This window comes from Castor canadensis, chromosome 13 (assembly GCF_047511655.1).
Source record: "Castor canadensis chromosome 13, mCasCan1.hap1v2, whole genome shotgun sequence".
In the NCBI taxonomy this organism is placed as follows: Eukaryota; Metazoa; Chordata; class Mammalia; order Rodentia; family Castoridae; genus Castor; species Castor canadensis.
The window spans coordinates 10,630,021-10,643,117 of record NC_133398.1 but is presented as its reverse complement, the minus strand read 5'-3'; the positions used below and the strand labels follow the sequence as shown (position 1 = coordinate 10,643,117).

The 13,097-nt window shown below is 51.4% G+C and overlaps 1 protein-coding gene across 3 annotated transcripts in view; it reads left to right on the top strand.

The window, feature by feature from the left end:
* Olfml2a (olfactomedin like 2A) overlaps positions 1-13,097 on the top strand; it is a 36,484-nt gene that overhangs the window by 4,211 nt on the left and 19,176 nt on the right. Inside the window, exons 2-4 of one of the 3 annotated variants that reach the window (XM_074053224.1) lie at positions 840-1,025; positions 1,967-2,107; positions 10,904-11,167. In XM_074053224.1, coding sequence (XP_073909325.1) covers positions 10,931-11,167 — 237 coding nt within the window. In that variant the 5' untranslated portion in view covers positions 840-1,025; positions 1,967-2,107; positions 10,904-10,930. Of the gene's footprint in view, positions 1-839; positions 1,026-1,966; positions 2,108-2,159; positions 2,398-10,903; positions 11,168-13,097 lie in introns of those variants that run through there. The other 2 variants (XM_074053225.1, XM_020159244.2) reach the window with 2 other exon arrangements.

The following is a 13,097-nucleotide window of genomic DNA, read 5'->3' as shown; positions in this document are numbered from 1 at the left end:
TCTGTTGGAGACAGACACTAATCGAATCAAATAATCACATAAACCCATAATCTCACAGAAGTGCTACATCTGAGAACACTCTCAGACATCCCCAGCATGGTGAAAGTGTGTGACAGAGGTTGATACAGTTGGCGTGGGAGTCAGGGAAAGCTTTCTGGGGTACAGACCACTAAAGATGGAGGGTCACATAGGAGTGAGTGAGTCTAGGTGGAGAGAAATAAGTGGAAGAAACAGCAGTGCAAAGGTCCCAAGACCAAGTCAGGACTTGTCACATCCTAGCAAAGGATTATCTCTGGCTGGGAGGAGTCTATCCCTGGGGTTGGGATAGCAGCCAGCAGGGGGCAGACTTGCCTTCCAGGACATGCTTAGAGAGTCCATGGGAGCCAGGCTGCATCTAGGAGAAAGAGCTGGAGAAAGGAACCCTTGCCTGGTTGCATTTGTTTTAAGTACACTTTGTCTATAATTTGAATAGATAGGAGACATATGGCAAAACCCACAGAATGTCAGAAAGTATTCAATGAAGATTTTCTCTGCTCCAATTCCTGACTACAGATCCTCTCCTTGGAGCTATTCACCCTGTTGATGCACTGAGTGTCTTTCCAGAGATAATCTGCGTACCTAAGAACACACACAATATTTAGTTTTTACACTACGCCTCCTCTGGACCCCTCTCCAGAGGATCTCCAGCTAGAAAGAAGCGTGTTTGTACTGAACACCTACTTCACACATGACTTTTTAATTCAGACCCAGATCTTGTGCTAGGTGGGCGGTTCTCAAACTCTAAATCCTGAGGGTTTGCTGGGCCCCACCCCATCCCCAGAGAATTTCTGCTTCATTAGGTCTGGGATGGGACCTGAGGATCAGCCATGCCGTTCCCAGGAGCTGCTGAAGCTGCTGGCCAGGGTACCATACTTTAAGAACCACTGAGCCAGCTACTCACAGGGAGAGACAATCGTGTGTGCACCACTGACCTATTTCCCTCCACGAAGGACCAGTACCAGCCAGAAAGACAGTTCCACAACACGGTAAATTCTATGAGAAAATGAACACGTGTGTGTGTGTGTGTGTGTGTGTAGAGCAGGCAACAGTTCCTGGGGAGGAGTGTCTGATAAGAGGTAAGGCTAAGGTGACAACATTTAGGACACAAGTTGAAGTTTACAAAGCCAGGTACGCATTTACAAGTGGATTTGGGCTTAGGAGAGGGGTCACCTACAGTGACATAATGGAGAGGGATGAGAAGGGAACTCAGGTCCCAGGAATGCTCAGAGGAGGAAGGGGCTGCAAGAGAGACTGAGAAGGAGCCCCCAGGGAAAACCAGAGGGAAAGGAGCAAAGAGACTTCCACTTAGGAAGGGTAGAGAGGTGCCTTCTTGGATTTGGTTACAGTGGTCTTGAGGACGGCAACAAGACATTTTGGTGATCTGTGAGGCTGAAGACCCCCAGGAGAATGGGCAGAGAGTCTGAGAGGAGGGTAATCGCGGACTGACGGACGCTGCCTGGGGAGCAAAGATATCAGGCGCTCAGATGTGGACCGGGGTGGGAGTTAAGTGGAGGGATTTAAAAAGGTAGTTATTCCGGGCACGGGTGGCTCACGACGGTAATCCTAGGTACTTGGAAGGCTGAGCGCAGGCGAATAGTTCTCGAGATCCCATCTCCAAAAATAACCAGAGCAAAACGGACTGGAGGTGTGGCTCAAGCGGTAGAGTGAGTGCCTGCTTTACAAGCGGGAAGCCCTTAGTTCAAATGCAGTCCCAACACCAGCAACAAAAAAGTCGTTGAGTTTGGTTGTGGTCAGCCAGGGAGGGAGAAATAGAAGATGCGGGGGGGGGGAAAGGGGGGCTGAACCTTGATGCTAGAGCTGTCAGGGTCCCTGAGAAGAAGGGATGGCTTGAGAGAGCGCAAGGACTCAACGGTTGTGTACTTTTGAATTTTACCACTCCAAAAGGGCTATTTTCTCCATTGTACAGATGGAGAAACTGAAGCTCAAAGAGACGAAGGGACACGCCCAAGGTCTTTCATGTCACAGACCAGGACGTTGCTGCGGGCTCAGAACAAGACCCTGAAGTCCCTGCGAGGACTGCTTGGCAGAGCTGCGCAACAGCCGGGAGGTGGGTGGGGCGGGGCGGGGCGGGCACCCCTCCACCCTGGCTCCGCCCCCAGCGGCGCCCGAGGGGGCACGGGCAGGCGGGGGGCGCGCAGGCAACAGAGCCGGTAGCGGCCGGGAGCTCGCAGTGCGACCTGCGCTTCCCAGCGACCGCGTCCGGCCGTCTGTGCCCACTGTGCCCGTCGCGCCATGGCAGTGACCGCCTTTCTGACCCGGCCCTGGCCACTGGCCCTGCTTCTGTTGCCATCGCTGCTACTACTGGTGCAGACCGGCCTCGCGCGCGCCGACGGCAAGGTAGGCGCGCCCCCCCCAACCTGGCGCGGTTCCGCGGGAGCCGGCGCGAGGGGGCGCTGTGGCGGGGGTGCGGGCCCGGGAGGGTGTGCACTGGGCGGGGAGAGGAAAGAGCCCACCTGGGGCTTAGCCCTCAAGCCGAGGGGGCCGGGACCGTGGAGATGAGAGGCAGCTTGGGACTCCGAGGCTGAAGAAGGGGCCCCGGGACCCAGTCCTATGCACGGAGGAGATTGGCATGCAACCCAGGACCAAGGAGGGAACAGGGACCTGAGTTTCCGCGGGAAGCTGATCACTTGGGAGCAGATTCCTGGGCAGCTGTTGCCCAACAACTCCCAGTTTTGCAAAAGGCCTTGGGCCAAGGCTTTCAGGGTTAGGGTTAGGGACCCAATGAACCTATGTGGACTAGGCGTTCTCCTGCCCTCTGATATCTTTGTTCAGTGATCGGATGCACTCCCTGGAGGACTCGAAGTCTCCAGAAGTGACTCTGGCTAAGAAGAGCTCCTCTGGTGTCAAGCAGACCTGAGTTCAAATCCCATATCCACCTCTCAGCCAGTGCCTTTACCACCTCTGAGTCTCCATTTCTTCACCTGTAAACATGAGAAAAATAATGGTACCCACCCCTGCAGCTGATCCCTAGATTTCAGTGAGATAATGCTTAGCACCAGCTGGTACCTACTAGGTGCCCAATAAGTGACACTGTGACTATACATTCTCATCACAGATACACCACAAGTGCAGAGGGAGTAAGCAATTGGAGTCAGTCATAGTAGGGACCCCTTAAAGGTGTTCTGGAAATGACCAGATAAAGTTGGGGATGGAGAAGAATGGCGGACAGGAGAATCCTAGCTAGAGCCCTGCTCACAGAGAGTGAAAACAACCCTCTCCCTACCCACCCCCCTTTTTTTTCTGTTGGTACTGGGGTTTAAACTCAGCATCTCATGCTTGCTGAACAGGCGCTCTGCTACTTGAGCCACTCCACCAGCCTAGTTTTGTGCTGGGTATTTTCAAGATAGGGTCTTGCAAAGTATTTGCCCTGGCTGGCTTCGAACTGCAATCCTCCTGATCTCTGCCTCCTAAGTAGCTAGGATTAGAGGCATAAGCCACCCACACCTGTCTAACAGTAAACTCTCTTTAATATTCCTCCTGCCTTTTTCCTGGTGGAAGGTGAGTCTGCCCTGCCTGTGGTCACGTGAAGTGCAAAAGCTATTCTTTTGCTGTGTGATCTTGACCAAATCACTGCCTGTCTCTGGGCTTCAGTTCTCCCATCTGAAAAACAATGTCCCCTCAACTTCCCTTCCACAGGGGGCCCTCAAGGAATCCCTGATCTGTCTCAGGTAGGAGAGCAAGTGAGCACAAAATCCCAGATGGTTCTGTCACCTCTTGCCTTTCTTCTGTGGCTGGAGGGGATATTTGGTGTCCTTGCATCCTCTGAGCTGTGAGGAGGGCTCACATCCAAAACAAAGCAAAGACAAAGAAAACCCAACACCCTGTTTATGTAGTGAGTCAGCCAAACACTTGCTAGGTTGGGGGGATGTGTATTTAGTTGTCCCAGGGCAAGCTGGGGCTGGTGGGGTGGGGAGGATGAAGCAGCTGAGGGACTCAGCACAGCCCTCCCCCAGACACCTCCCACCCCTGCACCACTCCAGCCAGCTGGGAAAAATAAAAATCAAGTGATGGGTGAATTTACTCTGCATTCCTTAGCCCAGCCAGACTCCTGCTGGCTCTGCAGTGAGAGCTGTTTTCATTATCACTTGCTCCCTCCCAGCAACAACCCCTTCTTCCCCTCCAAGCTGTTTTTTTGGGGGAGAGGTTAGAGGGCCAGCTTGGAGCTTGATGTGGATCTACGTCCTAAAGGATTAAGTTGGCCCCTTCTCCTGGCTGACTTGGCTACCCCTCTGCCCACTAACTCAGGGGAATGGGGGCAGCTCACCCCAGGACTCCCCGTAGCCCTGTGTTAGTCTCTCTGAGGCCAGCTTCTTGCTGTTTTAAGTTGGTGTTTATGGCAAGTAAGCACTCTCTGAAACAGGATTTGGAGTTTCCATCTAAGGAAGTGTTTGGCCCACGGGTAGGAGGGGGAGCTCACAGTTGCCCTGGTATTTCTCAAGGGCTGCCCGGGGTGTAGGTTGGGATGGACAGACAGACAGGTACTCCCCTGACATGCAGGCGTGGCAACAGCCACCCCTGAGAACCCGCTTGGAATATGGCTACCTTAGTTTTCCCCTCTGTGAAAGAGCTACTGGCACCTCACTTCCTGCATGCATCCAGGGATGGGAAGGCAGAGGCCTGTAAGAGCCAGAGCAGGGGACCAGGAGGGGCTGGACAGCTGTTGTGTCCCTGGCTGGGTCAGATGTTCCAGGCAAGCTGGTCCCAAGGGTTTAGGTGTTGCTTTGTGCCTGCTCCTGAGTTTCCGCCTGTGGGTGTAATTGGAAGCAGGCTCCTGAGCAGGGAGAGTCCTGTAATCCACAGACCCCGAGGCCAGGCCAGGCCCCACCAGCTCTCTGCTGGAAGGTCTTCCCCCAGTGCTGGCTTTGGCTTGGACACCAGCACAAAGCCCCAAGAAGCACCCTGTGTGCCACACCCAGTGCCCCACACTTACATTCAGAATCTTACACAACCTTCCTGCCAACACTGTGAGGCTGTAGCGTACCCCTCCCCCATCAGACAGTCTGACACTCAAGAATCAGACTGGAGCTGCTCGGATAGCCTCCACCAAGGGAGCGTGAGACTTCTGAAACTCCCAGAGTGGTAGGATTCTCTGCCTTTAATGCCCATCCAAGTGGCCTGGGGAGCCTGAGAGTCTGAATCATGGGGTGGCAAGTAGGGCCTAGGTATCCACACCCCAGGTAATTCTGAAGCATGTTAGAACTCGTGGAGGCGATAGGGAGCTATGGAGGTTTGTGGAGCAAGAGAATAACATAGATCATCAAAGAGGAGATTTTGGAAGACTAATCCAGCGGAGAAGAAGCTACTGTGGCTTTGGAGTAGACAGCAGGAGACAGAAGTAGGAGATATTTGGGGTGAGAGACATGATGTCTGACAGGTTGTCCAGGGTACAAAGGATTCTCAGAGATCCAGGTTGGGCAGGAAAGTAGGTGGACACAGATTTGGGAGAAGATGCTGGACCCAGCATGAAGAGTATCGATGGATTGAGTTTGGAGTGCCTTTGGGCATTCAGAGGGAGGTGTCCAACTGTCAGTGATGTCCCCTCACAAGGTGTCATGGTAAAGCTGGACTGGCCGTGTGAGAAGAGGGCAGCCTCTACCTAAGCGGGACACCATTTTGAGCCGGTCCCACCATTGCTAGCACATCTCACAACTCGTGCCCCTCCCCCACGCTGGCCAGATTTATCCACCTTTCTTCAGAAAAGCTTCAGAAAGTCCACCCTCTGTCCATCTCATGGTGAGATTTCCTTGAAAACATCCAGGGACCTTTTTTAATGGCAAACCACCACCAGCCACACTTCTGGAGGCTTTGGTGGCAGTGGGTGGTGAGGGAACCGCAGAGAGAGATGGGGGCTGAGGCAGGGGCTTCCCTGCTTGACAGGGAATCCCCTTCATGCCAAGGGGGAAAGGTCTGCAGACCCACCTACCCCAGCTCAGTTGCAGGGAGAGAAGCCCTTGCTAATTGTCTGTGGGTGTTCATGGGAGGGATACCATATAAACCAAATTTTTTAATCAGGCTGTGCTGTGTGACCTTGAGCAAGCCCCCAGCCTTCTCTGATGCTCAGCTTCCTCCTCTCCAAGACAGGGCTGTAGTGAGAGCAAAGAGGTAGATAGAAAATGATGAGCAAAAGTGAGGGAAATTTTGCAGCAGCAATTTTCATAGTACGTGCAACTTAGAGAGCAGTTAAATCCATGTCTAGTGCTCTACATACATTGACTGTTTGCAGAATCCCCACAGCTCAGGAAGAAGGGACTGTTACAGCCAGGTGCAGTGCCTCACATCTGTAATCCTAGCTACTCAGGAGGCAGAGATCAGGAGGATCGAAGTTTAAGGCCAATCCAGCAAAAAGTTCCCAAGACCCCATTTCAACCAACAAAAACGGGACCTGGCAGCACATGCCTGTCATCTCAGCTATGCAGGAGGTGTAAATAGGAGGATTGCAGCCCCGGCCAACCTGGGCATAAGTGCAAAACTCTATTGGAAAATTACCTAAAGCAAAAAAGGGCAAGGGCGTGGCTCAAGTGGTAGAGTACCTGCCTGGCACAGCCCTGAGTTCAAACCCCAGGGCTACAAAAAAAGGAAAACTCTTACTCTTCCCATTTTAGAGTAGGAAATTGAGGCTCAGTGGGGTCAAAACCATCCAGGAGGAGGTGTGGGAGCTGAGAGTGGGGTCTGGGCCTGGCTCTTCACCCTCTAACACCCTGCTGCCCCCAGGCCAGCCCCAGAGGATGTAGCAGGCATAGGAAGCAGGATGCTGCTGATGGTCTGGCAGCTGGGCTTGCAAGTGGAGCCCTTCCTCCAATTCCTGGCCCATGTCAGGGCCTTGGCCGCCCCCATCAGGACATTGCACTTCATCTGAGGGGGGAGGAATGTAGCAGTCTGATGTGGAGGCTGCTGCTGGAGGGGAGGGGATTGGAGTCTGGGTGGGTCCCCAGGAGAGCCTCACAGAGCATACTTACACAGAGCATACCCACATCTACCTGAGGGGCTCTTGACTCCACTGCAGGAGTGGCAAGAGGTCCTGGCAGTAGAGTGAGAAGGGGGCCCAAGAGTCCCCATAGGAAGGCAGGGTAGGGCATTAACAGAAAACTCAGGAATGTGTAAGTCCCCGAGTCTGGCTAGCTATTCACAGGCAGGGGAGAACTGACCCAAAGCACCCAGAGGACGTTCCTCCCACAGACGACCAAGACCCATAGCCACCTTCCCACGCTCCTCGCCTTCTACTGTCCCTGTCTCCTGCATGGCTGCAGAAAAAGCAGGAGAAGTCCACGCAGCTGGCTTGTCCTGTCCAATGAATCATTTGATGGAGGTGGGGTGAGGGGGTGCTGTTTTCTCATCTGTAGGATGCTGCTAAAAATGGAAGAAAATAGGTCATCTCCTGGTCTGGTATACCCACAGGAGAAACAGACAACTCGCCGCCCTTCCAGGATCACTGATCATGAAAATGACAGCTGTAATAGCGTTATAGGACTCTGTATGTACCTGGTGCCGGGCTGAGCATGTCCCTCTCAATCCTTAGCAGTCCTGTGTCGGGTAGGCACTAATAATTTCCTTTTACAGCCAGGCACTGGTGGCTCGCGCCTGTATTCCTAGCTATTTAGGAGGTTGAGATAGGGAGGATTGAGGTCTGAGGCCAACCCTGGGCAAATCATTTATTAGACCCCCATCTCCAAAATAACCAGAGCAAAATGGACTGGAGGCATGGCTCAAGCAGTGGAGCTCCTGCTTTGCAAGTGTGAAGCTCTGAATTCAAATCCCAGTCCTACCAAAAAAAAAATCCTTTTACAAATGAGGAAACTGAGGCACAGAGAGCACCGCTGTAGGTGGCTGATGGTGGCTGGGTTCTAATCAATCACTGCCCCAGCAGTGAGTCTCCTCCCTGGACTGTGTAACCTGAGCCTGCTGTCTCTCTCCACCTGTCCATGCAGTAGCCAGCGTGAGCTTCCTGTGACACAGATCAGACCATGGTTTCCCCATTTAAAACCTTTGGTGGGGGGCAATGTAAATAATGTACAATATAAGTCTAATCAGAACTGTCACTACAAATCACCCCCCTGTGTAATGAATATGTCCTAATAAAAATTTATAATAATTTTTAAAAAAACCTCCTGGGGAGTTGAGGGCATGGCTCAAGTGCTAGAGTGTCTGTCGAGTAAGTAAGCTGAAGGCCCTGAGTTCAAACCCCATACCACCAAAAATTAATAAATAAACTCTTTTGAGTTAGTCAGCTTTGCCGTCACTGTGACAGTTCCTGAGCAAAACAACTTTAAAAGGGGAAAAGTTTTGGCTCGAGTTTCAGAGCTCTCGGTCCATGGTCACTTGGCTCCTTTGCTTCTGGGCCCATGGTGAAGCAGAGCGACCTGGTGGAAAGGTGTGGTGGAGGAAAGCCACTCACCTCATGGCAGACAGGAGGCAGAAATGGAGGAAGGCACTGGGACAGGATACACCCTCTGGGGCACACCCTCAGTGACCTACTTCCTCCAACTAGGCCTCCTATTTTTCCACCATCTCCCAATAATGTCATCAAATCAGGCTTTCTCCTCTTGCACATGTTCACAGGCTCTGTTCCTGTGGTCTTCCTGGGTATCTGTGCCCTCAGTGCTCACTGTGGCTTCTCTGTGGCTGAGGAAGTCAAGAATGTGCCTGGATCTATTTCTTCTGCACTCCAGCTGTCAGCCAGGGTGTGGCAGGAACTAGGGGCTTCAACAGGTGTCCGAGGGCCTAGAGTAGAAACAAAGTCCTCAGGCTTCTCCCCAAGGGCCCCAGGCAGTCACATCTCCCTCCACTCCTTGGCAGAAAACCCAAGGGAAGGCTAGGTTGTAGCTCAAGTGATAGAGCACCTGCCTAGAAAGCCCAAGGGAGACATGAGCTCACCTGAGTCCTGATGGCGTCTGTGAAAAGTGAGTGCCCCAGAGGCCTGTGGTGTGTGTGTGTGTGTGTGTGTGTGTGTGTTTGAGCCCTGAATACCTGTGTCTTGAGAGCCCAGGTCAGGGTGGCGATGACCAGCTGGAGGACAGACTGGTTGGGGTTTCCAGGGCCCAGCAAGCATGTCAGGGAGAAGCAGTCTGGAGGACATGACTGAGCCTGGCCTCTGCCACTCATCTGACCAGGCTGACACCAGCACAGAGCCCTGTTGCCCCAGTGCCAGTAACCAGTGCCAGTGCCTGGACGCCAGGTATGACGTCCTGGGATGAGGTTAAAGGAGGCCGGGGGGGGGGGGGGGAACCACTAGTCTGTGTCATATTGTGCCATTTGATCCTTACTCTGAAGAGACTGGGTATGGAGAGTCATGCATTTTACCACTGAGGGAACAAGGCTCAGAGAGGTTGTATAACCTGTTGAAGGTCACACAGGGACTGGGAAAAACAGTCTGTAAGAGAAGTAATATAGAGCAGTGATTGTGGACCAGGTATGGTATCTCACACCTGTAAAATCAGTTACTGGGGCAGGGGGGAGGTGGGAGGATCAAATTTGAGGCCAGCCTGAGCTAAAGAGAGCCCCTATCTAAAAGGCAAACTAAAAGCCAAAGGACTGGGGATGTGGCTCAGGTGGCGGAGTGCTCACCTCGCAAGTTCAAGGCTGAACTGTCGCCAGTTACCTCTTTAAAAAGAGCAGTGACTGCCTTCTGGAAACAGATCTGTGCCCAAGCTCTGTGACCTTAACCAGGTGACCTCACCTCTCTGAGGTGCTCTTTAATGACAGCTCACAGGTAGGAAACAGTAAGGGCTGGGCCCTGTTCTTTATCCACTCAATCTTTGCAACAACCCATGAGGCAGGAACCCATTCCAGGTACAGAAAAGCTGTGGAAACAAAAAGCACAGGAGAGTGACTTCCTGAGGTGCCAGGCTCTGGACCCTGGGCCCTAGCATGTCTACAAAATGCAGACTTGTTATTTCCAGAGCACTTACTAAAGGACAGGTAGGTGTGTTCTGGAGGGAATTAGACTTGAAGGAGGTGATGTGTGAGCAGAGAACTAAGTGATATGATGACATGAACCGCGGAGTGTCAAGGGATCAAGAGTTTTAGGATGAAAGCCTTGCATATGCAAAGGGCCTGAGGCTGGTGTGGAGTAAGCCATCAAAAGGGGAGGGCAGGTGTAGAGAGTGTCAGCCTCCATAGGCCTTAGGCCATGGTAAGGACCTTGGGGCAACAGTACCCCAACCCCTGCAAGGCATTACAGAAATGCATAACTCACGTGGAACCTAAATTGTGGTGAGTGCTCAATTAAAGGTCTCCACGTTGTGTATGCCCTGTGAAAGATAAACAACCTAAAAATATTACTTTGTGTTTTGGGTTTTTGTTATTTTGAGATGTTGCCCTACCATTTCAAACTAGTGGCATTTGGTGCATTCACATGTCGCACAACCATCACCACTATCTAGCTTCAGAACTTTCTTTTTTTTTTTGGTGGGACTAGGGTTTGAACTGCGGGCTTTGCGCTTGCAAAGCAGGCACTCTGCGGCTTGAACCACCCAAGCCACACCTCCACTCCTTTTTGCCCTGGTTATTTTGGAGATGGGGATCTCAGGAACTATTTTCCCAGACTGGCCCTGAAGCACAATCCTCCCAATCTCAGCTTCCCAAGTAGCTAGGATTTGGCACCGTGCTACTACTGCACTCTTTTTGATGGTTGAGTAATATTTCACATTTTGTGTATGCGGTTGCTGGATGTGTGGTTCATTTCCACCCTGTGACTAAAGTAACTAATGCGCTCTGAGCATTCACACACAAATCTTGGTTTGGATTAGCTGTTTTCGAAATCGGATTCCTGGATCCTATGGTAACTCTGTAAGTCACTTACTGAGGACTCACCGGGTGACATCTCCGGCCCACCCCTGGCCCACAGGTGTTGGGTGACCTGGACCAGGTGCGGATGACGTCGGAGGGCTCGGACTGCCGCTGCAAGTGCATCCTGCGGCCGCTCAGCAGGGACGCGTGCAGCCGGGTGCGCAGCGGGCGCGCGCGCGTGGAGGACTTCTACACGGTGGAGACGGTGACCTCGGGCGCCGACTGCCGCTGCTCCTGCACCGCGCCGCCCTCGTCGCTCAACCCCTGCGAGAACGAGTGGAAGATGGAGAAGCTCAAAAAGCAGGCGCCCGAGCTCCTCAAGGTAGGCCGGGGGACAGGCTGGGAGAGGGGGGTGCCCTGGTGACGTGGCAGGTGCCATCCCATTGCATGGGTCTGGACACTGAGACGCACCGGCCAGCTGACCTCACCGCATTCCTTGGCATCCACTCTGCTGTTCTGGATTTTTGCGCCAGCCGTGTCATCTTCCAGCACCCACGTGTGACTGACATCCCTGGCCCTTTGTTATTTTTAATGAGAATATTTTCCGTGTTCAGCAGTCTCTGCAGTCCACATACTGTGCTGTTTCCTTCTGTGCATTCCTTCTCTGAACCCTTAAACCATCCTGGGAAATATGGGCTCATTGTCCTTGTTTTAGAAACTGGAAAGCTGGAAGTTTCCAGAAGGTAGACAGCTTGTGCCAGGAGCCTTGAGTCTGTACAGGTTGAGAGCACCGAATCTGAAAATCCGAAATGACCCCAAATCCAAAACTTTTTGAGTGATGACTTGATACCACAAGTGAAAAACTGTCTCATGTACAAAATTATTTAAAATACCGTTTAAGGCTGGGTATAGTGGTACAGACCTATAATTCCAGCACTCAGAAGGCTGAGACAGGAAAATTGTGAGTTTTGAGAGGAAACCCAGTCTCAAAAAAAAAAAAAAAAAATAGGTCAGGCATAGGTGGTTCATGCTGTAATCCTAGCTACTCAGGAGGCAGAGATCAGGAGGATGGCGGTTTGAGGCTACCCCAGGCAAAAAGTTTGACCCTATCTTAAAATACCCAACACAAAAAAAGGGCTGGCAGTGTGGCCCAAGTGGTAGAACGCCTGCCTAGCAAGCGTGAGGCTCTAAGTACAAACCCCAGTGCCACCAAAAAAAAATTGAGTGTGGTGCAGCATACCTGTAATCCCAGCTACTCAGAAAGCAAAGATAGGAGGATTTCTGTCCAAGTCTAGACTGGACAGAAACTCAAGACCCTATCTGAAAAAGAAAACTGAAAAATCAAAAGGGGGACATGGCTTAAGTGGTACTATACTTTGCCTAGTAGCGCAAGGCCCTGAGTTCAATTCCAAGCCCTGCAAACAATGAATCAAAAAAAATTAAAAATAGAATGGGGGGTGAATATGGTCAAAGCGTTTTATACACACGTATAAAAATAGAACAGTGAAACCCATTAAAATTGTTTAGAAAGGGAAGGGTAAGGAAAAGGGTGAATTTGATCCAAAGTTCATTTCTACATGTATGGAAAGGTTGTACGATTGCTGTACACTTCTAGAGAGAAAAGAAAGAGCTAAAATAATAAAAGTAATAGCTGTAAAATTGTCAGCTATGTGGCTAAGATGCAGTATTGAAACCTAAATGAATGTCATGTTTAGACTTGAGTCTCATTCCCAAGATATCTAATTATGTACTTGTAAATATTCCAAAATCTGAAGGTTTTTGAAATCTTAAAGGCTCTGGTCTCAACATTTCCACTAGAAGATACTCAACTTTTGTGTAAATTAGAAAAGTGTACCCCAGTCGGGCTCCAGTGTCTCATGCTACTCAGGAGGCAGAGATCAGGAGGATCGAGGTTTGAAGCCATCCTGAGCAAATAGTTCACAAGACCCTGTTCTGAAAAACTCTTCACAAAAAAAGGCTGGTGGAGTGGCTCAAGGTGGAGGCCCTGAGTTCACGCCCCAGTACTGCAAAAAAAAAAGTACCCAAAAAGCAGATTAAAAAGAAATATACCACTTCTGAGGGCACAGCTGTGGACAGGTACCCACCACAAGGACCATGGCCTTGATTAGGCATGGACAGGCTAGGTTTAAGTCCCCACAGCCAGCCAGGCGCTTCTGTGCCATTCAGTACCATGCTCAGCTGGGTTCTCCGTGGGCCTGTTGATGCTGGGCTTGGAACCCAAGTCCTGCCGTGTCCAAAGCATGGGTCTTCCCACCTCACTCTTCTGTGTCCTTTCTGTAAAGGACAGAGTA